At 48.7% G+C, this 24,240-nt stretch overlaps 9 protein-coding genes across 9 annotated transcripts; 5 read left to right on the forward strand and 4 right to left on the reverse strand.

The window, feature by feature from the left end:
* Window positions 1–103: 103 nt before the first annotated feature.
* On the forward strand, window positions 104–3,174 carry LACBIDRAFT_304172 (uncharacterized protein; the record flags this gene model as incomplete). The annotated part of the gene is made up of 18 exons (XM_001884551.1): window positions 104–112; window positions 166–220; window positions 272–309; window positions 362–529; window positions 589–610; window positions 668–756; window positions 810–894; window positions 947–1,032; window positions 1,136–1,318; window positions 1,512–1,761; window positions 1,886–2,123; window positions 2,177–2,217; window positions 2,273–2,436; window positions 2,489–2,585; window positions 2,641–2,684; window positions 2,746–2,940; window positions 2,993–3,052; window positions 3,103–3,174. 18 exons carry the CDS (start codon window positions 104–106, stop codon window positions 3,172–3,174), a joined length of 1,896 nt encoding a protein of 631 aa, XP_001884586.1.
* A 114-nt stretch (window positions 3,175–3,288) lies between these two features.
* Window positions 3,289–3,893, forward strand: LACBIDRAFT_304173 (uncharacterized protein; the record flags this gene model as incomplete). Its single annotated transcript, XM_001884552.1, has 4 exons — window positions 3,289–3,459; window positions 3,542–3,609; window positions 3,672–3,762; window positions 3,843–3,893. 4 exons carry the CDS (start codon window positions 3,289–3,291, stop codon window positions 3,891–3,893), a joined length of 381 nt encoding a protein of 126 aa, XP_001884587.1.
* Window positions 3,894–6,661: 2,768 nt separating this feature from the next.
* Window positions 6,662–7,243, reverse strand: LACBIDRAFT_330376 (uncharacterized protein; the record flags this gene model as incomplete). Its single annotated transcript, XM_001884632.1, has 4 exons — window positions 6,662–6,783; window positions 6,841–6,916; window positions 6,970–7,067; window positions 7,126–7,243. 4 exons carry the CDS (start codon window positions 7,241–7,243, stop codon window positions 6,662–6,664), a joined length of 414 nt encoding a protein of 137 aa, XP_001884667.1.
* Window positions 7,244–7,488: 245 nt separating this feature from the next.
* On the forward strand, window positions 7,489–8,395 carry LACBIDRAFT_161370 (uncharacterized protein; the record flags this gene model as incomplete). Its single annotated transcript, XM_001884553.1, has 5 exons — window positions 7,489–7,548; window positions 7,602–7,664; window positions 7,719–7,853; window positions 7,910–8,089; window positions 8,180–8,395. Coding segments are annotated over 5 exons (654 nt in total), but the record flags the coding sequence as incomplete, so codon positions are not given.
* A 496-nt stretch (window positions 8,396–8,891) lies between these two features.
* Window positions 8,892–11,323, reverse strand: LACBIDRAFT_304176 (uncharacterized protein). The gene is made up of 8 exons (XM_001884633.1): window positions 11,165–11,323; window positions 11,130–11,142; window positions 10,755–11,029; window positions 10,317–10,329; window positions 10,019–10,228; window positions 9,670–9,959; window positions 9,528–9,597; window positions 8,892–9,026 (listed from the first exon to the last, which is right to left on the reverse strand). The coding sequence occupies exons 3-6, from the start codon at window positions 10,999–11,001 to the stop codon at window positions 9,746–9,748; spliced, it is 684 nt and encodes a 227-aa protein (XP_001884668.1). The 5' UTR covers window positions 11,002–11,029; window positions 11,130–11,142; window positions 11,165–11,323; the 3' UTR covers window positions 8,892–9,026; window positions 9,528–9,597; window positions 9,670–9,745.
* Window positions 11,324–12,327: 1,004 nt separating this feature from the next.
* On the forward strand, window positions 12,328–13,382 carry LACBIDRAFT_330380 (uncharacterized protein; the record flags this gene model as incomplete). The annotated part of the gene is made up of 7 exons (XM_001884554.1): window positions 12,328–12,354; window positions 12,659–12,747; window positions 12,771–12,864; window positions 12,918–12,999; window positions 13,079–13,098; window positions 13,147–13,285; window positions 13,339–13,382. 7 exons carry the CDS (start codon window positions 12,328–12,330, stop codon window positions 13,380–13,382), a joined length of 495 nt encoding a protein of 164 aa, XP_001884589.1.
* A 419-nt stretch (window positions 13,383–13,801) lies between these two features.
* On the reverse strand, window positions 13,802–14,314 carry LACBIDRAFT_304179 (uncharacterized protein; the record flags this gene model as incomplete). The annotated part of the gene is made up of 2 exons (XM_001884634.1): window positions 13,802–14,123; window positions 14,172–14,314. 2 exons carry the CDS (start codon window positions 14,312–14,314, stop codon window positions 13,802–13,804), a joined length of 465 nt encoding a protein of 154 aa, XP_001884669.1.
* Window positions 14,315–16,820: 2,506 nt separating this feature from the next.
* Window positions 16,821–22,430, forward strand: LACBIDRAFT_330381 (uncharacterized protein; the record flags this gene model as incomplete). The annotated part of the gene is made up of 17 exons (XM_001884555.1): window positions 16,821–16,881; window positions 17,267–17,597; window positions 17,760–17,835; window positions 17,940–18,131; window positions 18,571–18,630; window positions 18,682–18,799; window positions 18,927–18,992; window positions 19,360–19,381; window positions 19,612–19,793; window positions 19,971–20,013; window positions 20,044–20,153; window positions 20,226–20,470; window positions 20,526–20,626; window positions 20,677–21,023; window positions 21,080–21,801; window positions 21,852–22,281; window positions 22,303–22,430. The coding sequence occupies 17 exons, from the start codon at window positions 16,821–16,823 to the stop codon at window positions 22,428–22,430; spliced, it is 3,234 nt and encodes a 1,077-aa protein (XP_001884590.1).
* Window positions 22,431–22,678: 248 nt separating this feature from the next.
* LACBIDRAFT_304182 (uncharacterized protein) lies at window positions 22,679–23,016 on the reverse strand (the record flags this gene model as incomplete). The annotated part of the gene is made up of 2 exons (XM_001884635.1): window positions 22,679–22,705; window positions 22,756–23,016. 2 exons carry the CDS (start codon window positions 23,014–23,016, stop codon window positions 22,679–22,681), a joined length of 288 nt encoding a protein of 95 aa, XP_001884670.1.
* Between the last annotated feature and the right edge of the window lie 1,224 nt (window positions 23,017–24,240).

Raw genomic sequence — 24,240 nt, forward strand, 5'->3', positions numbered from 1 at the left:
TGTCAGGTTGCAGTTTGAAGAACTGTTGAGGAATGCAGGTGACCCGGACGGTACACATCAACAGTCCATAGCATGCGCGACTATTGTGTATCACTCCAGTAGAATGGAAGCGGTATGTTATTCATCGTTCACACGCCGATCACGAGATAAACCCTCATTTCACAGGCATGGAAAGAGGGTAATTATACTGTGGCAGAGTTTATGTCAAAAAAGATCACAGGTAAGCATTCTCCCGTTTAGGACGGGAGTAAATCACGTGTGAACATTCCAGGCGATCATCAACGTCTCGCCCTCCTACCTCCACACGACGTAAGCGAGGAGTACAGCCTGGTCCCAATAGTTACTAAGGGTCTGGAATTAGCGCGAACTTCTGGCGTACAAACTCCACCAAATTGGTAAATCACTGCTAAAGGAGCCAAGTGCTGAAGATGGCACCAAGCCAGCCGATGCGGTCGAGTGGTTGCAAAAGGCTTTCTCTATGGCAGATCAACTGGACGATACAGCAGGTTCGGGGGTTGTGGAACTCAAGGTACGCGAACCTCTGTTCCGCAGGTCTTTGAGCGTTTAAAGGACATTTCAACTCCGAAGATATCTCTATTACGCACGATGGGTACGTTTACGCGGGAGTAGCCGTGCGGATACCTTGACGCTGACCGGACTTGTTTAGCTAGGGCATATTTTGTATCGGAATCCTACGATCGTGCAGAGGCTGTTTTAAACGAGCTCCTGCCAACCATAGACGCATCTACAGATCACGTAAGTTGATAGTTTCATGAAAGGATAAGACATTTTTGACATACCTAATCAAGGCAAGTTCCGAATATCAAGAACTACGGTGGCTGAGGCTGGCTGTTCTGAAGAGGAGGAAAGCTGGCGATCCTGCTCTCCTTGATGGTATTCCATTCAACCTTCTCTCTATGTGGCTGAATTGCGCTGATATGAACAGCTTTCAAATCTATTATCGACCATATGGAATGGACGGAACCTAATATCACAGAGTTGGTCTTCGATTTCCATGCGGACATTACCTTGGTTTGCTTATAATTCAAATACTAGTGTCCTTCAGGATCTGAGAACGCTCAGCCATCAACAGTAGGTTTTTCAATAGATCGGAGTTAGGGTGTCATGGACTTAGGGGGCATACGCCCATATCTTCAGCGCCCTTGTTACCAACGTCAACTTGCACTGTCTAAGCCGTGCATTGCGGCACCATGAATCCGAAACAGACCACGTCGACCGATTGGTCTTGTCACTGATATTTCATTGTTCCAAGGACGACGATCATGCAAGAGCGATGAAAACCCTTGAATCCACATTCGCATGTAGGTAATCGCTTTTTCGTATAAACCCGTCATTTGACCCACACGTCCCCATCGGGCTGTGCTGTCCAGCCGTCTGTGAAGCCGAGGTAGTAGAGCTGCCACCCGTACCCACAACAGCATGCTTAACCGTACGTGATCTCGTGCCTTCCTTTCTAAGCCTGTGCCGTAGATCCTTTTTGACATTCTTAGCTGATCTGGCAATATGGGGGACGCCACTACAAGGCCAAGAGATGGTCGGAAGCGGCAGAATGGTATATTGCTGGCAGCCACCAACTGTTCAGAAGTCACGGTTTGTCAAGCAGCTCAAAGTGTTTCCGGAAGGCAGCACTCTGCTATATCGAAAAGAGAGAGTATGCCCATGCATCCACGGTCATCCGCCGTTGCCCCACCAATGAAGCGACGACCCATTATGTCATTTTTCTCACTGCTGTTCATCAAGGTTTGTAACTGACGCCAATTCAGATTATCAGGGCTAATTATATTCTGGATTATCGTAAGGGCTGGAGAATGAAGGTAAAGACATCAATTCCGGTTTCGCCTTACCTCAACGGGGAACATCGCAGCGATTCGAGCCATAAATGATATGCAGAAAGCTCCGGACTTCGACCGCAAGATGTTAATGCTAGCCACGCAGATTTCTCATCAGTCCGAGATGCGAACTCTACTGCTTTCAGTGCTGGAAGGCCTTCTAAAGACCCTGAAGGTGGGGTCTAGTGGAGATGTGGTGGTTCAAGCAATGACGTTAATTCGGTGTATCGTCAAACTCATCCTTCAACTCCTTGTTGAGCCTGTCGCAAACAGGTCAGGACTTGTTGTCACCGCCGAGAAAGCACTAACTCTCGTGTCGTCTCCAGACCTCTTTTGATTGACACCGTGGTAAATCATTACCGCACGGGTATGCTCCTGTCCAGTTCTCGCCGACAGCCGCCTGATACTCTCGAATCGTTTAGCCAGAATCCTAACGGCAGCCGCGTCGGAGCAAAGAGCGGTATCTCTAATCTTCAAAGATGTCTCATGGTTGTGGCGGACGGCTTATAATTGCGCTGTCCAAGGGTGTTCGGATTGGGAAAACGCTGGCGAACAGATCTCAGAGCTTTTTGACATCTCAAGAGAGGTAAGTCCTGATCAAACGATACACCCGAGCCGTTCCGACTGGTTTGATTCAGCTATTGGAAGCATGCTGTAATGCATCGCCAGTAGATGTCGATTCGGAGTCGCGTTTACATCTTGTGAATGCCTCCTTTGCCGCAGTGTCTGGCCGGGGTAAGGTATCTGCAATATCATTCGTCTGCTTCTCATTTCCTCCGTCAATCACAAGTTTTCTCTGTTCGTGAGATCGTCGTCTCGACAGGTGCCGTTGATGTATGTCTTTCTTTCTCCACCTTGCTGTTACGACGTTTCAACGCTTTGTGAATCACCGCAGGTTGAGCGACTCCGTGTCATTACTGCCGACATTAAAACCTCCAAAGACCGAATCACCGACATCCTGAACAAGGCCAAGACATTGGATGAGGGTGAAGGCGATCGCATCCAATACTTCCTCCATACTCTGCGAGTTTTCGAAACTGAATTTTTAGTTCACCTAAAAGAGTGGAATCAGATATCCCAAATCGTCCAGGTATGTAATATCGATCACGCGGTTGCTTTGCTGATTGCCCGATGATCGCTAGGAAATAGTCAAGTCGGGGCCCCTGGCTGTCGACACGTATGAAGCAATTGCTGACATACTGGTAAGTCCTTGGCTTGCTTTTATTTCGGCGACCTAAAAGTGTGCTTACAGTGGGTGGATAAAGACTGCCCCGTGAATGGTAAGTACGCCACCTTGATGTCGGCTGCGATGGTGCCCAACTGAACCGATTGTCTGATCCGTTGTAGTTCTGCACGAATGCCTCGAGGTGCTCACTCGGCATCTGTCTTCGGTCAAAGGAAACACCCTAAATCTGCGCTCTTTCCATTCTAGGCAATTATGGTGGCAAGCTTGGATCATAAGGCCCTTTCAGTAGAGAGGTTCTCTCGGTGGTTACGCGCGATCTGTACCATCATCCTTGCTCGAAACACCGCGCCAGACAGGACTAAGGCCATTGGGTATGTCGAGCAAGCCCTTACCGTGATCGAGGACCACGACGCCACCGAACAGGTCTGATCTACCACGTTGCTTCGTCTTTGTGCTTAAAATTGCTGATATCCCGATTTGGATTTGTATGCGCGTCTTGTCACAGTCTTACCCCATGGACGAACGGCAATGGCTGCTGGGTACTGCATACAACACCGGAACAGAGTGCCTTCAGTCTGTCTTCAATCCAATTTTTCCTCCTGCCTGTCCGCTCAAATTGGTTCACGCTTCGTTAGCGCTTCGTTACTTGACGAAGCAAAGAGATGGTTCGAAACCTCGACTCGCATTTGCCGATTTGTTCCAGGTGGCAAGGAACGCGCTGAGAAGGTGCGTTTCTGCATGCGAGCTTCGCATGGTATTTGTTCGCGGAAACTAGTCCTCACTTTTCGCGGTTCTGATCCCTCAAGATTTCGGATACTTACATGCACCTCCTTTCACGCTACGGAGACAAACACTAAAACCTCTGGTGCTGCCGGTCTTTCGTGCCTTGCTTTCTATGAATCCGATGTTCTATTTTCTGTTTTCTGTCTTGGCCAAAACTGGATGTTACCGAAGCCTTTGTTGGAACGTTTGCCCTCTCGTCGAGCGTGCTTCAACGGTTCTCTTCCTTCTGTTTTGCTCTACAGATATCAACCTCGGTTTCACCCGTGAATCCCTGATGATGATGTGCACGATCGTGTCCCCATTTGTGTGCTTTTTTCTCGATCCTCTTCATGTTCGCTCTCCGTACCGTGACGCTTTTCAAATTTACACCACGTCTGATGTTGACACATGTAAATAACGCATCCACCCCAATTTCACATCCTCTAAACTTTCTTTCGGGCCTTCTGAAATGTCCAACTGCACCGAATTTACGAAACGTGCATTCTTGTCAGAGTTCCGGGGATTTCCAGAGCAGGAAGCAAGTTACCTTCCAATTCAGGACTACCAATGCCCTACTTCCAATTGAAATGATCTGGCCTCTGCATACATGCCTATCGGGCCATCTGTATACCATTTATTATGTCCCTCAGAGCCAATTACCCATTGGTATTCAATCCCCGCGAATACTCTTTGCCCCCCTAACGCTTTGCTCTCGTGCCCGGTTTCCTGATGTAGATTCACCGCAGGATTCTACGATCGATCTTACCTTGAACATGTCGATAATCAAATCCATCGTCGCGCTCCTTGAATTCGGGTGGGGGTTATCAGATGCTATATAACCGACAACGCGGGAGGCACTCAAATCGAACTCGATGGGCGAGCCGGCGATGAGTCACAATGTGGTAGATAAATGGCAATTAAACGGACCCTGGGGGCAGACCAACATACACCCCCTTTCATTCAAACTGATTCGGGCGAGTAAGGACCTTTTGAACAAGGAAATTTGAGTATGCCATCGATATATCATATCAGCATGTCGGCCTACTCTATAAGGGGGTGACGCCTTTTTTTTGTTTATTGCAACCTACCCCAAAATTATTGTCGCCATCCACACGGAGTGCCGGTGAAAGGGGGTGTTTATACCCATGTTTGATTCCCTCCTCTACAACGCTTGCATTCATGACGCCGCCGCACAAATAACAAAAAATTGCGCTCTTCGATACTGAGATGGCACACAGGCGCCGCTCCCATTATCTTGATACTTTCTGTTTTCACACCCCCTCTAAATCCACCGATCAAGTCGTAAGTCAATAAGGGTAGTATTCATTCCTTTATGACTCGCTGCAGGTTTGAACACTGAAGGGTTCCGCCGCTCATTTCGCGTTCAAAGTCCCTTGAACAAAGTTCCTGGGACGCGTGACGTTCTTTAAGAATTGATAGATTGGAGGGAAACTGCCTGTTGAGTTCCTGCATAAAGCAAAACCCTTCAGTTGATTTTGTCGCCGAAGTTCCTTTTACAGGTATGTCGTGGTCCGTTGGACCAGCGTTCACTTTTCCCTTTAGCTTGGTCTTCTTTCCTTTGCGCAGCCAGAGAGGCCTTGCCTTTTATGGAACGGGAATCTTTCTCCTTGGTGGAAGGGGAAATTTAGTCTTTCGAAATCCTGGTGTTCGTGATTTCAAAACAGATAGCTTTTGTTGGGAATCCAACTTGATATAAAGTTCGTCGTTGTGCGCGTGGAAAGTATGTAGAGGAAATAAATCGGTGTAGAGAAGGAAGAGGAGAAGAGAGAAGAGAATTTTCGGGATTTGAAGCTGTATAACTGACGGCGGTGGAGCCGAAGAAAAATTGCCCAGTCCCCAATCACCATCATAATTTACCAACAGCTTGTAAGTAAGTAGATGCGACAAAAAGAAAGGAGTCTAGCCTTGTTCAGTGGCTCGTATCGTCGTTCACCAAGGTAAAAACGGTTTACGAGGACGACGTTCACTGTAACTCAATAACGGCTGTCTCTCAGCTGTAGTGATATTCGTGGTGGTACTGGGACTGACGCCAGGAAGTGAAAGCAAATCCCGAAATGCATCCCCTCACCCTGATGACAGCAGTGAGGATCGGAGAATGCGGCTGTTGTGGACCTCCAATCAGAGAATTGGAGTGAGGAGGGAGCGAGCATGGGAATTATGATAAGGCTTGAGTTGTCCGTGGGTCTTGACGATTTGAAGAAGGAACATAGTCGGGAGGCTCCACAACCTTTGGAAGTATTCAGCAATGTAGGTCCTAATTGAGGAGGGAAGAGTTTCGTATCCCACAAATCCGCATGTGTAGATGCCGAAGGGAGGTTCCCCGCCAGCCGTCGTTCCTCTAGAAGCGGCAAGGGGGTCAAGCCTTGCCTATCGACCAATATCGTCGTCAACCCCATAGGTAGAAGCAAATAACGAAGGCGCGCTTTCTCCTGATCCGATATCTGTGAGAATCTCAGCTATTGTCATCTCCATGGTGACGTTAGGATGGAAGCGAGAGCGTATCGCCAGAGGGATATCCACATTGGATTTCTTGTTTGTAGGCGAGTGTTGGCAATCTCGGAGTGGAGGCAGGAATGGAGTTGAAGAAGAGGTGTAAGTGGGGAAGGCGATGTTGCTGGCGAGGTACGTTTTGTTCATAATCCAAGGACGTTGGGCACTCCCATCCACATATTCCGGTAAGCGAGATTGAAACTGGAATGGGAAGGATACGGCAGGCAAAGAGGGGAAACACATCGTGCTTGGGTTTGTGTTGTTTGTTGGTAGGTATCATATTTGTGAGGGGAACGGGCCCTGGTGCCACTGGTATATACATAACGACGAACGGGCGAATTGGCACACGTCGTCAGCTTTTGGGTGGTGTGGTAGATATGCTTGCGGAAAGGGATGGTCCATCTTGTAGTAAATTAGCCTCGTTGTCTACAAGCATGGCCTGCAGGACTTCTGCAACTTGGGAGTGAAGGTTTTCTGGCAGACAGAGTCAATTTGAAGTCTGTGAGAGGCGGGAGAAAAGGAGGAGCTTACTAGCGCGACCGACGGCCAATATGTACTCTTCATTCGCGAGCGCCATCTCCTCTTCTAATTGTTGGAATCTGATTGCCTGGTTGGTGTATGGAGGTAAGCGAAAAATTGAAAACTGGGACGTGAACCCACTTGTTCTTCCTCGGGTTCTGGCTCTGGTAAAGAGTTGATAAGATACTCTATCTGCTTGGCTTTCACCATCAAGTCCGCTACTAGCTCTTTCTTGTTGGCTGGTCGGCGCAATGCATCATTCCTTTAGTAAAATAGCAGACGAGGCGGGTCACTCACCTTCAAACACATCTGGGGGGTCATACTTGTCGGGGTTCCGCTGTTTAGTTATAGGAACCTCTGCGCTGACTTGAAGAAAGTTGGATCGCGACGTTAGATAGCTAATGCTGTTGGCCATGATCAGGAGAAGCTAAAGACAACCATTGTTCGGTCAGTATTTGTACTTTTCGTGTTGAAAGGAAACAATACCTGCTGTATTTCATCTTGAAGCTGAGTTATCTTGTCCATGTGCGATAGTTCCTGCAGCATTGCGCTGCTGGGTAGGACCTTGCTCACGATATGGGATTGTGTGAAGATGATCACGTCAGACTTGTAGTCACTTTGACCACCACCACCACCTCGTATACAAATCACGTCTCTATCATGGGTAATGACGGTGGAAGCATCCCAGATCGCCGCGACCTCGTTAGAAACAAGCCGAAGGTAAGATAAAACCCTAACAAGACTTGAAAGATATGGAGCTGACAGAGCGTTAGGCGGAACAAGCTGACAAGGCCAATCAGACTCGGGCACGGTGGTTCTTCTGTGCATTATCGAAGGTGAGCGGAAATTTTTATTCTAACGACGACGAGCTCATATTTCTTCAACTACAGAGTAAACTGCAGGAACCCGTCGTCTCATGTGCGCTAGGCAAGCTGTACAATAAAGACACCATAATAGAGTACTTGCTCGACAAAGCGGCCTATGGAGACGGGGAGAGAATATGTGGTCACATCCGGTCGCTTAAGGTGAGCTCCGAACGCCGCTACTTATTTACAAGCAGGCTAAACCAGTCATGCAATAGGACGTGAAAACTCTGACACTTAGCCCCAATCCTGCGCCTCACTCGTCCGAGCCATCCTCAAGCGACACTGAACGACCACAATTCGTCTGCCCACTTACATTGAAGGAGATGAACGGCGTCCAGCCCTTCGTCTACCTCTCCACCTGCGGCTGCGTCTTCTCCCAGGCAGGGTTGAAGACCGTCTCCGCCTCGTCTACCCCAAAAGACCGGGAGAACGACAAAGGCAAAGCAAAAGCATCTACAACGGACTCTTCGGACGGTGAACTTGAGCTCTGCCCTCAATGCGGGAAGAAGTACTCCCGAACCGAGGACGTCGTCCTGCTCAACCCTTCTCAAGACGAGGAAGACACCATGCGTGAAGCAATGGAGCGTAACCGCCTTCTTGAACCCGTAAAGAAGTCGAAGTCTTTAAAGAAGCGGAAGAACGACTCGCCCACGGACGACGCAGAGCATCCAGCGAAGAAACAGGCAGCGGTGGGGCCGAGCGCCAAAATATCCGCGGCGAGTAAGGCGGTGGTGAGCGGGCTGGCCATGGAGGAAGCGAAGCGGAAATCGGAGATGAGCGATGCTGTTAAGAGCCTGTATGGGAATGGGACGAAGAGGAAGGAGACTTTCATGACTATGGGCACTTTCACTAGGGTATGTATTCCCTCCAGTTTTGATTTCATTTCCAACCCTGACACTTCGTTGATAGTATGCTTAATAGCATGTCTCTACACCCCTCATCATTGTACTATACGCGCCGTATGTATTCTTTGGACGATCACTTGCGGATTGTGGTTGTTGAAGCCGTGAGGCCGTTAGGAACAAGCACCAACCAACGATATACACTGAAGATTCCGCACAGGACGTTTGATTGGAAGTGACACGATACTTTCTTCTTTTCTACGCAAGATTGATCACGAACTCTCATGCTAAGAGCCCGACATGGAATAGTTCCTTTTGCTCTAGGAGTCGAACACGACGCGGGTGCATAAACAGGCATTGCATTTTGGCCTAGGTACACAAATATAAGATTGGTATACGCAAACGGTCATTCCGCTCGAAGCAACCATGTTCATTTCTCTGAAGGTTCCGTGATTGTATTTTTTCCGCTCAGATCGAAGAGTAATCATCACTTAGCCGTAACCTGCGAGAAATGTCTGGACAATTTCTTCGGCCTCAAATATATCTGGGGCCATGTACCTGAGGAAACGTTCCTCATGAGCCTGGTCGCCGCTTGGATGGCGCTGATCCGAAAATTGACGTGCCAGTAAGTACAGCGAGTTTATAAACGTGCTGTGTGTGAGTAGCTTTGAGGAGATAGAGGAGATAAATGTTCGGTCGTTGGCCTTGTGATTGGGCCTTTAGTCAAGTCAGCGAGACGTCATTCACACTAGGAGGACAAGAGCTACTCACTCAACAGCCCGTTGAATAACAGGATGAACTCCCGGAATCTCCACATTCTGATGTACATAAGTGCAACGATCTCTTGAATTTGATCTCAACTCAACAGCGAATGAGGATGATCAGGGACGACTCACATTAATACTGTCGACAATCGCACTGTCAACGCCAAACAGGAAGCGGGGACGGAAATAGAGCGGCGTAGCGAGGAACGAGGTTAGCGTATCGAAGCGTTAAATTTTGTCCTCGAGACGGAGTGGCATTTTCAGTGTGTAGTAGAGGCACCGAGCGATCAATGTCCGCTGCATATGATAGCCACATCAGCCTTTACTCGAGGACACAGCGAGAGAAATGCAAGAAAGGTACTGCCTAACATTGACATCCAATTCGAAACATCAACTTTCCGCTTTAACGACTTCAATATCAACCCAATATCACCCTCCTTCACCTCTATATCGATCCCCCCTCCCATCCCTCCTTCTCCCTCAAGGCCAACCATCGTTTGTGCGAGGAGACATTCGAAGGTGAGGTAAGGTGTACGCTAGCCAGTGGGATTTCAAGATCCGCAGAAGGACGTCGTCCAATGGAATTCTTCGACGAGGTCGTGGAGGAGAGGAGACTGTTTAGCGGAAAGTCTGAGTCATTACTCGGTTGCACTTGTATACTGCCAGAATCCATCAGCCTCATTTATCCCAAAGAAAAAGAAAAAGAAAAGAGACCCACCGACCGGTATCAACAATAAAACTAAAAGTCGCATGGAATTTCTTTGCATTCCTCAATGCATCCATGGCCATCCTCTCCTCCTCGCTCCTCAACGGCGCCTCTATGCCCTCCAACGCCCATTCGAGGCTCAACCAAAAATTGACTTCTTGCGAAGCCGTGCCGAGTGAAACGTCTCCCGTGAACTTGGTCACCACTTGGACGGCTTTGATCCTTGATTTGATGTGCTAGTGGAAAGGCTTGAGGAACGCACTGTCGGCGAACAGCTTTGACCAGATGTGGGAGATATAGGTTGGTTCACCTTGCGATTGTGCCTTCATTGAAGTCAGTGAGACGTCATCATCAGAAGGGGCAACCCACCAACTCAACGGCCCGTAGAATAAGAGGATGAGAAACCAAATTTGTCTCCATAATTTCCACATTCTGAAGTAAGTGCAACAATCTCAACTCTAGCTTTTTGTGCGAGAAGACGTTCGGAGACGGGATAAGGTGTGCATGCTAGCCGGTGATATATTGAGATCCGCAGAAGTACGTCGTCCAATGAGATTGCTTCAACAAGTGGGAGCCCGACGGATTAGGTAGGAGGACAGTTTGCGTGTTCATTTTGGGTGGGCGTTAGTGATTCGTGCACCTTGTCGAGGTCGTGGAGGAGAGTAGATTGTTTAGCGGTCGGTTGCACTTGTGGACTGCCGGTATCCATTAGCCCCATTTATCCCAAAGAAAAAGAAGAGAGACCCACCGTGATCTGTAGCACCCTTCAACTCGGTATCAGCGATAACGCTAACAGTCACATGGAATCTCTTTGCATTCCTCAATGCATCCATGACCATCCTAACCTCCTTGCACTTCACCTGCGCCTCTATGCCCTCCAACGCACTCTCGAGGCTCGACCAAAAGTTGACCGCTTGCGATGCCGTGTCGGAGGAAACGTCCCTTGTGAGCTTGGTCGCCGCTTGGATGGCTTTGACCCTGCGTTGATGTGCCATTAGAGAGAGTTGAGGAACGTGCTGTCGGAGCATTGATGGGATATGGGGTTGTTGCGTCGCCGGCCTTGTGATTGGGCCTTTCTTCAGCGAGACGTCATCATCAGAGGAGAGGAGAATCCACTCACACTAACTCAACAGTCCATTGAAGAACAGGACGAATCATCAAATTCGTGTCCAGAATATACATTCTGATGCAACTGCAACAATCTCAACTCGAGCTCTGCAATTTTCTTCGGCGTCGGTATTCTTAAATTTGCTTCTCCACCTCCACTTCCCCCTCCTGCGTCTTTGCCTGCCCCTGGCCTAGTCGCCACAAACGCGTCAAACCATGATTTAACACCGTAGCTTACCACGGCGTGTCGTCACCGCCAAAGAGGTTGAGAAGGTGAAGCTGCGTATATGGCGGTACGACCGGGTCGAGGTGCGTTGTTCGTTCTATGAGCGCGAGGGTTGTGATGTGTGTTGGGTGTTATGTCAGTCGTGAGGTGGTACGGTGTTCCTCCGTCATCTGCGTCGCTTCTATGTGAATATACGGATGGAACGACCCAACATCGCGCGGAGCACAGACCTCGATAAGCTCAGACAATCCGAAGCGGGCGTATACAAACCACGCACTGGGTGCTTGAGAGCCAGGAAGTGCCTTGTTGGTTGCTGAGAATCGACTTTTTGTGGTGGAAAAACGCGGAAGAGGGGCAGACACAAGGGGCAAACGGCATTCGTCGCCTGGTAAAAATGTGATAAAATGCAGATAACTATGTTAAATCTTTGATTTCACATTTATAACAAAAAATTGGAGTTAAAAAAGATTAATCATTACTGCAAGTTTTTTGCTGCAGGAAGGTGATATTGAAGATGTAAAATATTTATCAGTCTTTTGCAAACTGTATAAAATGAATTTCCTACAAAAAATGTCCTCCTGGTAAAGAGATAAAAAAAAATCATGAGCAATAATGGTGATAGGGAGAAGTAAAATACCCATTACCTTTTTTTTGAGTGACAGATGTTCAATAAAATAGTTCACCTATTCAACTCAAAATTTCTGTCAGGGGAATGAGTAACAAAAACAAAAAGTAATTGCTTTGCAAAAACATAAAGTATGGCATCTGTCTATTTGTGGAATAAACATTTAATAAGCATTGCCAAGGGTTTAGATTAAAATTTTATTGCTCGTGATCTTTGAAGGAATGACCGGTAAATATTATACATTGTCGCCGCGGCAAGAAGATAAAGATCGATCACATTTTGCCGCGGCAACAATGATGAGGCGACGAGTTATTGTCGTCGAAAGATCGTTCTGACACGAGGAAACAGGAACAAAAACTTAAAATGGTTGCCAAGCAATTAGATGAGCTGGTTTGCGTTGAGTTGAACCTAACCTGAGTTGATCGCTGCGTTTGCGTTGCGCTGGTCGGGGCTGGCCACGCATATCACGTGACGAGGTAACAATTGGCACACATTCGTCTTTATGTTAAACAAGCTGGGACAAGAGCTGTGTAGACACTGGGCAACTCATCTACAACTTCATACATATTGTTGCCGCTCACGTACCTTTATGCAGAACTCACGACGAAAAGAAACGACTTCTACGCGACGAAACAGGGAGGGACGACATATGCTCGTGATTAGCGCGGCTAAAACGACGCTACTCCGTATTTAGGACAGCGTACAGGACGGTGAGGGAGTACGAGAAGGTGGGCATTGGGATTGGAAAGGGCGTGACCAAGCGGTTGGGCAGCAGGGCTGGAAGTTCTGCTTTCCCATTCGGTCAGTGGTCTCCAGCGCCATTCCGGCATCGAAACTCACCGGCCTTTCGTAGAAACGCGCCAAATGCAACGAATCCGTTGGGCTTTGGAGTCAAACTTGGTAAGTCAACGCAGCATTCGCTTGTGAAGGATTCGACGTACGTTTGCTGCCAGAACCTCCCCAACTTTTGGGTTCACGGTCTCCCTGGTCAACACTACGGCTTCACCTGCGGCTTCAAGCGTCGCGGACGAAAGGGTTCATGGGGTTGACAAGGACAGGTGGCGTGTTGAATTCTAGCACCTTCCTGAAGCTTGGCGGGCGAAGGGTTTAACAGCGGGCGCTTATGGTTGCAAGGTGAGCAATCGTTCTCAAACACAGCAATCGGAACTGATGTACCTTCAGCGCCCCCGCATACTTTTCATCTGCGGACCAGAAGAACCTCTTCCCGCAATCTCCACTACGCCTCTCGCCTTTCGACAACGCCTTCAACGGCAAACATGGCGGCGGATTCACACGTTCGAGGTAGGTGTGCTCTTCGTGCGTACGTGTGGGTTGTTGCCGATTCACGTATCATGACGATGTTCGAACCCGCAGTTGATTGGCTGGGTATGTCGGCTTCGATCAAGGTGGTCGTATAGGTCAAACTTGGTACGGATTATATCAGGCGGAGAAGGGTGCCCCGGACGCGATGGCCCCTCGCCAAAAAATGTGGTGCTAGAATGGCGAGGACGATACCAGACAATGGAGCACGATAGGATTCTGTGGCCCAGACGAGGTCGCGGACGGTACACGGGAAGACGATGGGATGTACTCGGTATCTTCTGAACTACGTGTTGGGATGGATAGTCCCAAGCTAGGTTACGCCAACTAACGAAACTGACCAGGGTGGAAAGTCAGAGGACTCGGACTAAGGACTAGCAGGTTAGATTGACGTTATTGAGTGAGAGCAAAAAGAGATAACAGACGGAGTCTAACCTATCACTGCTGCGAAGAGCTCGACCCAAAACGCGTGTTTTCCGAGCGTCGTAATCGAAGAAGGAACACGATAGAACTACATTTATTCACAAATTGGCACAAAAGATGACGTTGAACTACGGGATTCAAGATTTGCTGCCGTTGGATATCTAGATTTGAACGTAAGTCTTGAAAATGGGGGGAAAAAGCGAATAATTCCGACCTCCCCACTCCCCAAGAGGTGACAAAGGTGCCTAAAAAAGACCTTACGTGTGTCGGGGCCGAACGTGGCGCTCTGGTCTGCATATACGTGCATGTAGAAGGTTGAGCGCTTCAGTCCGAAGGCATAGCCCCATAGGGACCAATGATCGCCCTCTGACCGACCGTATGCCCTAGGTCTGCGGTCAGAGTTGTGGGGGCCGTCGCTTGAAGGAACGTTAGTGCGAAAAGAAGAAACGTAGAAATACACGTACTGCAGTAGAATACACCAATCGCGAACCCCGAACATTTTGTCCAACTGTTCCTTCTCGGACTTCATCGTCTCACGGATGAGTTTTAGAGCGGCGGTTCGACGATTTGTTGGAAAGTGGCGACGGCAGTAAATTCGGAAACGCATTGGGGTCGGGGATGATGATGTGAAGGTATCGACGATGGTTACAGGGAAGAGACGACTTTGGGGGCGGATTGATCTGTGGCTGCGTCGTGAGACCGATGGTGGAAGGCTATTTTATCAACTAGTGTGACACCGCCGATGTGGGTCCTCGAGCCACAGTTGCACTTTCTATCGATTCGAATGCAACATCACCCACAGCGGCTGCCACCTCCCATTTCCAAAGATCAGACAAAAGACGATTGCTGCATGCATAGCGACTGCATGCACAGTGCGACTTTTCATTGCTTGTAGACGAGGCCATCTCCCACAAACGTTGTTGCACCATTATGTAGCTTGACGGATATCCCTGAAATAAGTTTATACCCATATACTCAGCATGCAGAGAATTGTTATCTTGGTCCAAGTGCTGCACGCAAATCCACGCGCAGTCTCGTTCATCGCGTCGAAGCCAACTATCGTTTGTGGTACCAAGTCACGTGATGGCGAATGTTGACCATTGTGCAATCGTCAAGCAAATGAAACCGTCTAGAGATGGTGACGACGATGATCGAAGCGCGTTGATAAACGGCGCATGGGGTGACCGCTACTGACATTCGGATAAGACTGGTAAGTTTGGGGTAGCGGACTTCCAAGCGACCAATCGGAAACTGCATATTACGAGGAATTCGAGGGAGAGTTAGGCTTGAGAGTGAAATAAGGGACTAGAGTGCAGGCAGATTTTGCCCTAGAAAGAGTCGTTGGGGACATTACAAGTTTGGCGCGAAGTGACAATTCAAGCGTAAAAGCCGTGGACTAGATCCTCACGTTATGAGTGTGGTCGAGAATGTCGCACGACTGCTGCGCGCGAGTCAAGGCAGAAGATCCCGACGGCGCGAATACACGCCCAGGTCATTGAAATGATAATCCGGGACAATCAATTATCCCCAATGTCGTTCAACTTCCATACAGAATGGTAATGTCAATCGGCCTCCGCATCACATGTCTTCACCTCGGAATATACACTGCACGCGAGTTCACACACAGTAATGCGGAGGCATCGGAGATCTTCTGCAATGAATGAGCAGTCAGATCCAGTCTGGATGTCTAGAAAAGCAGCACGTACCTCGAAATGTGATTCGAATCTTCTAACGAAAACGAGGGCCACGGAAGAAAGCCGATAAGTAGAGGAAGATCGCAGCGTCAAAAGGCGGCAGAATGATCATCGGCTGAAGTGCGGACTTTATCGACAACTTCATGCACATAAGTCGAAAGGCGTCATCGCCTACCGAAATGTTGGCTATTGAGTTGGAAGACAACAGAAACCGGTCGGCTAGTGGGAAGCTGTTGCGTTGTTTGTGTGCGGTCCGACCCCTTCGAAGGCCAACAGATTACACGTGCGGCACGAAATGTTGGCTGTTGAGTTGTAAGACAACAGTCAAGAAGCAAATCCCCGACTTTGAAAGGAGGTTATCGGGGAAATGTTATTCTGGGCTTTGCAGAAAATGCCGTGGGCTGCAAATTAGTGTATGACAGACGGACTGAAAAAAGCTGAACATACCCTCAAAACGTCACCCATGGCAAAATATTTGTCCGAAGACCACATACAAAAGCGCAAATCCACGCTCAAGTCACCCTCCGGCAAGAACAGAGAGACATTAGAATGATGTTAAAAAATGCCTTGGGCTGCAAATCAGCGTATGACGACGGACTAGAAAAAGTTGGACATACTACCTTAAGAACGTCATCCATCGCCAGATATTTTCCCGAAGGCCACATACAAGAGCACGAATCCACGCTCAATTCACTCTCAGGAGAGACATTGACAGCGAGAGGTCAGTTGATATATTGCCCGTGGGTGGAAATGAATCGTGAGCATCGAAGCCACGTGAGGTTTAAACTCCGCTACTCACCGCCTTGAGGAAACAACTTCAAACTGGATGGACTTAAGTCTCTTACCTTGCCGGAAGCATGTAAGCCCCTCGTTTACTGGCAAAGATGACCTTGAAATGTGCTTTTTCTAGGATGATCAGGCTAATCTCGCCGCGTTCCGAATGATACGACTGCAACGTCGGAACAGCCAGAAATCGATTTCAACGACTCGGACGTTTCCAAATCGTGAATGCACCTTGAAGGAGCGCTTGCACGCGGACCGGCCTGTGCGTGAACTCGCGCATAGCGCCCATGTCCCAAAATTATTTCGTTTCGCTCCAAGGTCATCCCTTATCGGTCTTATCTTCTACGATTTGGGATCGACCCGAGGTGTCTTCTCTCTTTTTTTCTGGCATCAAAATGCAGTCAGTATGGAGGGCCAGAACAGAATGACGTGATTGCCACGTTTAAACGGTCAAGACTTGATACCATTCGGACGTTTCCAGATGCTGAATGTGCCCAAACGGAGGGCTTCCACCCACGTAGGCCGGCTTGTGCGTGGACTCGCGTACAACGCCCATATCCCGCAATTGCCTCTTCTCCCCCAAGCTAGTCAAGCGTTGCGTGCGGTGCTGGAACAACGACGGTTTTCTCACAAACTATGACTCAGCACCCCTGCGTTGTACATGGCGGTAGAGCACGGGAAATCTGGCATCGGCTTGGTGAGTGTTGTCTTCATGCTGGGAGATATATCTGACTCGGGCACAATAGGCATTTACGTCCTTTAATCCATCTGCAGGAAGCTGTTTATCGAGTTCCTGGCAAACGAGGGCCCACCAACAACTAGGAAGCAGCTCGTTACCACCCGTTCATGTTTGGCGTTCTGCGGCAAACTGAAGGCTCAATAGGCATCTACGTCCTTAAATCCATCTGCCTGTGGCTCTTCATCAAGGTTTTGGCAGACGAAGGCCCACCAACAACTAGGAAGCAGCTCGTTACCGCCATTCATGTTTGGCGTTCTGTGGCAAAGGCCTCGAATGACGAATGGCTAGCTTTCGATACAACATTTGAAGATCTTGACGCTTTCCGGGCACGTCTATCCTTTAGTCCGGGTGTCAGCAGGTGCCTTGTGCGCGTTGTCTGCATATTCTGTGATCGTCTTCATCGACCTTCTTTCTCCCCGGTCCGACATGCACAATAAATTCGCTTTGCACCCACCTCTCCTCACTTCGTTTGCAGCCAACTCTAGCTGCCTGAGGCTGTTTATCGAGTTTTGGCAGACGAGGGCCCACCAACAACTAGGAAGCAGCTCGCCACTCCGTGGACCCATTCATGTTTGGCGTTGTGTGGCAAAGGCTTCGTATGACGATTGGCTTCAACATTTGATGATCTTGATACTTTTCTGGGCACGTCTGTCCTTTACTCCGGGTGTCAGCAGGTGCATTGTGCGCGTTGTCTGCCTATCCTTTGATTGTCTTCATCGACCTCCTTTCCGCCCGGTCTGACATGCACAATAAACTGGCTTTGCACCCACCTCTTCGTTTGCAGCCAACTCTAGCGTGAAATCGCGCAGAGTGTTTTCTCAGAAACTATAACTCAGCACCCCTGTGTTGCACATGTTGAATTCATCGAACACGGTAGACAAATTGCTGCACGAGAAATCTCGCATCGCCTTGGTGAGTATTGTCTTCATCCTAGGGAATATATCTGACCCAAGGCTCAACAGGCATTTACGTCCTTTAATCCATCTGCCTGAAGCTGTTGATTGAATCTTTGGCAGACGAAGCTTAACGTCCGCACGGCCAAAACTCAATCTCAACGACTCGGACGTTCCCAAATCGTGCATGCACGCACCTTGAAGGAACGCTTGCACGCGGACCGGCCTTTGCGTGGACTCGCGCATAGCGCCCACGTCCCGCAATCATTTTGTTTCGCTCCAAGGCCACCCCTTATCGGCCTCGTCCTTTCAGCAGTCAGTATGGAAGGCCAGCACCTTTCCCCCCAAGCTAGTTAAGCGTTGCGTGCGGTGCTGGAACAACGACGCAGTCAGCTATTGCCGACCGAAGGCCTACGTTGGGGAGTCATGGCGATGTGACAGTAGCTCACCTTGAACTGTCGTGGACACCATGCCGGCTTCCGTGTTCCGCGGGTGTATCTCTCAGCAGATCTTTTTCTCACCTGCAATCAACATCATTATGCGCGGGTGTCATCCGGCGAAATTCCCCCACCAGAACGCAATCGGCCTGAAACGGCGTTGCAACCTGCTTCGGCTGCAAATGTTCTCAAGGCCGATACTTTCCTCGACACCTTCTTTGTTCTGTTGCAAAATTTTCGATTATGCAGTCAACTTTAGCGTGAAATCGCTCAAAGAGTTTTCTCACAAACTATGACTCGGCACCTCTGTGTTGCAGATGTGGAATTCATTGAACACGGTAGACAGATTGCCGCAGAAGAAACCTGGCATCGGCTTGGTGAGTATTGTCTTCATCCTAGGGAATATATCTGACTTAAGGATCCCCTAGCGGGAAATCGCGCAAAGAGTTTTCTCACAAACCATGATTCAGCACCCCTGTTTTGCACATGTGGAATACATCGAACACTGTAGACAAATTGCCGCACGAGAAACCTCACATCGCCTTGGTGAGTGTTGTCTTCATGGAATATATCTGACTCAAGGCTCAATATGCATTCATGTCCTTTAATCTATCTGCCTGAGGCTGTTTATCGAGTTTTGGCAGACGAGGGCCCACCAATAACTAGGAAGCAGCTCGCCACCCTGTATTCCGTGGATTCGCGCACGTATTGAGTAGCGTGAACCTCGCCAACAAACCGTGTGAGTCTTGGTCATACACCAAGTCAAAGGGAAACCCTGGTCCTATCAAATAGTGCCCCACTCCAATGCGCTCAGGATGCACTTTCTCGAGTTCCGCCCCTATTTGGACTCCGGCAACTTCTTTTACATTTGTCGACTCCACTGGATTCCCAATGGAGTCCTTCTTTCTACTGCGTGGCTTCGCGCCCAATATCAATCATATCGAGCGGTGTGATCACCGCGCCCATGCGCCAACACATTATGTGGGCTCGCGTGCAGCCTTTGTACCCCGAAGAAAACGTTCGCTTTCGCCCCGGAACATAACTGTATACTAGCGGTCGCGCAGTGTTCTTTGGAGTTTAATTCAGACCTGACGCGGGATGGTTAGTCTGCGCATGGATTCGTGTGCAGTGCGCCGGCAATGACAAACGTTCTTGAAGACCGTCTTCCAATGTCTTTCTCTGGTGTCTGCGATAGAGGGGTGGCCAAGCTATGTCTACCCTCGCAATCACCTTGGGCGCCTGCTCATGCAGATGCATGTCTGGATCATACTGATCGACCACTTCTCTCCCTGTTTGCATGTGGATTTTTTCCAGACTCGATTTGTGCCGTTGATGTCCTGACCTCTCTTGTTGCTTAGGAGTGTGCCCAACAAGCCAAAGACCCTGTACGCGCTGAATAGGGACCTACGTGATCATACCAATGTTGAGCCGCAGCTTCCTGAGGAGAGTCATACCCCTTCCTTACACTGTCCAGATTTTGGCGAGGTTCAAAGACCTGGCTGTATTTCACTTTACACCATCTTACAAGTGCCCGACTGTGGTAAGCTACGTTCCTATCCGGTGCACGCCAATGCTTCCTGAGGCATCATCAGCTCAATTCAATCCTATACTCAAAAGGCGGTTACTATTGAAAATGGCTATAGATTATTCGGAGTGGATTGGGCCGATTACTGCATTTTAACCATTTGATAAATTGAAACTCTTTACTTCATAGTAGGTATCATTGATTGTAGCAATCCAGAGAAGTTTGAAATTATTTTGTGATGTTTTTTTTGGATGGAACCTCTTAGTCTTTCACAACAAGGGAACAAGATGGATCTAGAGGGTGGTTTACACCGTTCTGCTTCAGAAAGGTATGCCGTTGGGTCACTTAATCAACAAGTTATCGCCAGAAACTATCGTAAGTGCTCACCTCGCCTCTTCTTAACATGAAGTGTTGATTTTGGATTGATTATCAATGAATTCAAGCAAGTTATCAAACATTCATTCGGCGATGGGGTAGTAACTGCGGACATGGCTGGCATCTTGGGCGACATGCAGCAATACCTTGATCAAGCAAGAGAAATCTTGGGTAACTCAGTTGAAGACCCGCAAGCTGCTATATCCTCCAACGTAAGGATGGAGTATAAAGACCTGGACATTCAAGAGCGGGAACATCTCATGATGTGCTTCAATGGGATCGGGAAGTGCTGCAGCAATGGAGGAGATGTTGAAAGTGTAAGCACCTTTCTGACTGGACTCCTGATGATCACTTATTACCATTCATTTCCAGGCTTTGATGTGGCATGGAGAAGTAGAGTCCATTTATCAGGGGTTCATCTCTGCCCAACAGGATAATCTTACACATGGTGGGGACTATGGACATGGTCTCCTGTGAATCTGATTTTGAGCGTAATACTGCCAGATTGGACATTCCTACCTAGCTTCTCTCCAGAAGCTAGCTACCAGCGCATCAAAGGACTGGTTTCCGCCGCTCAACAACTATTTGTTTTGGGAAACACTGGGACTAGTGTGCAACGACGATGGAATGCGCATGAGATTCTGACCTCTCTGCCGGTCTCATCACGAACTCCGCGTATTCGAGCTTTGATAGACGCCGAGGAACTCGATCGAATCATCCAAATCAGACATCCTGACCCTGTCACTCCTCCAACAAGCAACGTCGTTGTCCCAACACTTCAGATTCGTGGCCTCTGGCAAAAACATGACTTTCGGACTTCAGTCCGTACTACCCTTGCTCGTTTTGGATTCGCCAGCTTTATATGGCGGAGTATGCGTGTTTGCTTTATTTTGAAAACTGTGTTGACCTCTCTTTCTTCGGTGCAGCTCGATTGTACATGGCAGGCGGTCAAACTGATGCCAGACACTCTTTTCGTGACCTCTGGTGTCTCGACCTTTCACAAGTTCAGCAAGAGTGGCGACGGTTGGAAGATTACCCTATTCCTTTGGCTGTCACTGGCCAATTTTACGGCTGGCAGATGAAGATCCGTGATGATAAGGCTTATCTCTTCACAGGCCGACCCGAGCTAGATTTTTATGATCTTCTTTCTGAAAGATGGAGCTCTGTGATGACCACTTATGTGCCTACAGCAGAAGACCGATACGCAGGAGTAGAAGGGGACTGGCCCTACCCTGGCTTCAGGGTTGTTGAAGCTGCTGTTGAGCTTGCTCACGATAAGTTGCTTGTGTTTGGGGGAACGCACAAAGGATCTGCACTCGGCTGTAATCTTTTAATGGAACTTGATCTCACGAGCAATACCTGGAAACGGTTGAGTGGGTTTGTTATAACACCCCTTTGGGGGCACCGTTCTCTTCCCGGTCCGCGCAAAGCTGCAGCTAGCTGGTTGAACAGCAGTCAGGACACCCTGCATATTTTGTTTGGTTTATCTGACCGATACGCCGCGCAACTGGAACAACAGTCTCATGGGGCTCAAGACTCCTATGCTTATGACGACTTGTGGAGTTGGGATATCAAAAGCCATGGGTGGAGCAAAAAGAAGCTATGCGGAAATCCACCGAGTCCGCGGTGTGAAATGGCATACTGTTATGTATGTACAACTTTATTTCGCATTTTGCAAGTGTTAAAGTTCTATTACAGAATCGAAAACTGGACCTTCTGATCACCTTTGGTGGCTACAATCCCACGGTTCCAACAGCTGATACGAGCAAGAACCAGATGTTCGCCTATTCGTACTACGCTGACACATTTGCAATGTGCAATGAAACACAGAAATGGAGGCATATTCTGTCGCCCGGGTTCCCAACGTATCGGTCTCATGCTGGACTTGTCTCGGATGAAAGTACTGGCAGAACCTATCTTTTGGGGGGGTTTGTTAACACAGATTACATTCCAAGTCGGTCCAGATTTCTTTCCAAAAGTCTGGGAGACATGTGGGAGCTTTGTCTTGACGTTCCTGGGAGCTCTTTCAATCATGCTGATTATATCAGGGAACAGCATGGAGCTCCCGCTGGGCCTTGGAAAAGGTGTTTCACATGTGGTCGGGTCGGGTTGGTGAAGAAATGTGGAGGTACGTCTGTTTCTATCTCAGCCAAGCCTGAACTTCATCAGTCGTATTACGCAGGTACATGCAATGGCAGAGCGGCTTTCTGCAACACAATGTGCTTGAAAAATGGTTGGAAAATGCACAAAGAAATTGATGAATGTTTGAAAAAGTAGAGAGCGACGATTAGGTTAATTGTGTCTGTTGGGGAGAGAAAGTTGGTGGTGGCAAATATATGAGTATGTGTATATTTCCTTCCATCATATACTGCGAGCCATCAACTACTGCATATCTCATTGTCTGTTCTTGAGAATATAACGCATTCGTCGGACAAAGGATCTATCCGTCGCGACTGTCGGCGGTTGTTGCATCGGGTGCCTGCTAGATTTTGCTGCACCCCGTCTGCTGGACACGATAAACAGCTTTATGTAGATAAGCCGAACACAATCGCCTATAGAACCTTAGATCAGATATATTTTGTAGGCTGAATCCAATACTCACCAGGACTTGCCCAAGAGAGATAGGTTGATGCGCGCTGTGTTGTGCTGCGACTTTCCAAGAAGATGCGTGTTCGATGATACCACGGGGGTATCGTCTCATAAGATTTGAGAAAACTGTTTGCGCGATTTGACCCTGGAGTTGCATGAGTAATGATCTCGGAGGGCGTAAACGGGAATAGGTGTCAATGAAGCGCCGCGTCGGCGGTGGAAGTATAGTCAACGGCACTGCCATTCCAGGCGTATTACGTGTAGGTAAAAGCATATTCGGAGAAAAATGATAGTAACGTGGTTGACGCACAGAGTAGGCCATGAGTCGATCACAAATAGCAGACTCCTTTGAGAACAAGGCCGATCAGATAGAACAGACGCGCTGGTGGTCTAGATTGGCTGTATTCTGATGCCGAAGCTTTGCCTCCTGGAAAGAAAGAGGGCGTGTCGAGTCGGTGACATATCGCAAAAAGCAGGGCCGGTAAGCGGCCATTCAGGGTTAGGAAAGTGCAGCGCAGAACACAGCCGCGGAAGACCGTAGTGAACGAGAATCGTTTCCCCGCGGATATCAAGCTGATGGAACTTTACCCATAGTTCGTACCAGAATATTTAGAAGGATCCGTGCTCAAAAGCTACCGCTATGGAGTAGCAATCCGCACCATTGACTGGAGATTTTTGAAGCAGCTCTGTGCGCTATGTCAGACTGGAGTCGCTATAAAGCGTAACTGAGGCGATGTTTGGATGATCTGGAGAAGACTCCAGAAAACCCCGCATAAACAAACGAAGTGAGATGAGGTGTGTGCAAAGTGAGTTGATAGTGCATGTCAGACCGGGCGGAAAGAAGGTGGATGAAGACGACCGCAGGATAGGCAGACAACGCGCACAATGCACCTGCTGACACCAGGAGTACCGGACAGACGTGCCCGGAAAAGTGTCAAGAGCATCAAGCGTTGCATTGAAAGCATTCGTCATCCGAAGCCTTTGCCACACAACGCCAAACATGAATGGGTCCATAGAGTGGTAACGAGCTGATTGCTAGTTGTTGGTGGGCCCTCGTCTGCCAGAAAGTTGATAAACAGATTCAGGCAGATCGTACATAGGACGCAAAGGCCTATTGAGCCTTAAGTCAGATATATTCCTTAGGATGAAGACAATAGTACTCACCAAGCCGATGCCAGCTTTCTTGTGCGCAATTTCTCTACCCAGGTCAATGAATTCCACATCTCCCACACAGAGGTGCTGAATCATAGTTTGTGAGAAAACTCGTTGCGCGATTTCACGCTACAGTTGGCTGCAAACAAAGTGAGGTGAGGTGGGTGCAAAGCGAGTTGTTCGTGCATGTGAGATCGGGCGGAGAGAAGGTCGATGAAGACGATCGAAAGATAGGCAGGCGCACACTGCACCTGCTGACACCCGGCGTAAAGGATAGACGTGCCCGGAAAAGTGTCAAGAGCATCAAGCGTTGCATTGAAAGCATTCGTCATCCGAAGCCTTTGCC

The sequence above is a fragment of the Laccaria bicolor genome, genomic scaffold, assembly GCF_000143565.1.
Source record: "Laccaria bicolor S238N-H82 LACBIscaffold_26 genomic scaffold, whole genome shotgun sequence".
NCBI classification, from domain to species: domain Eukaryota; kingdom Fungi; phylum Basidiomycota; class Agaricomycetes; order Agaricales; family Hydnangiaceae; genus Laccaria; species Laccaria bicolor.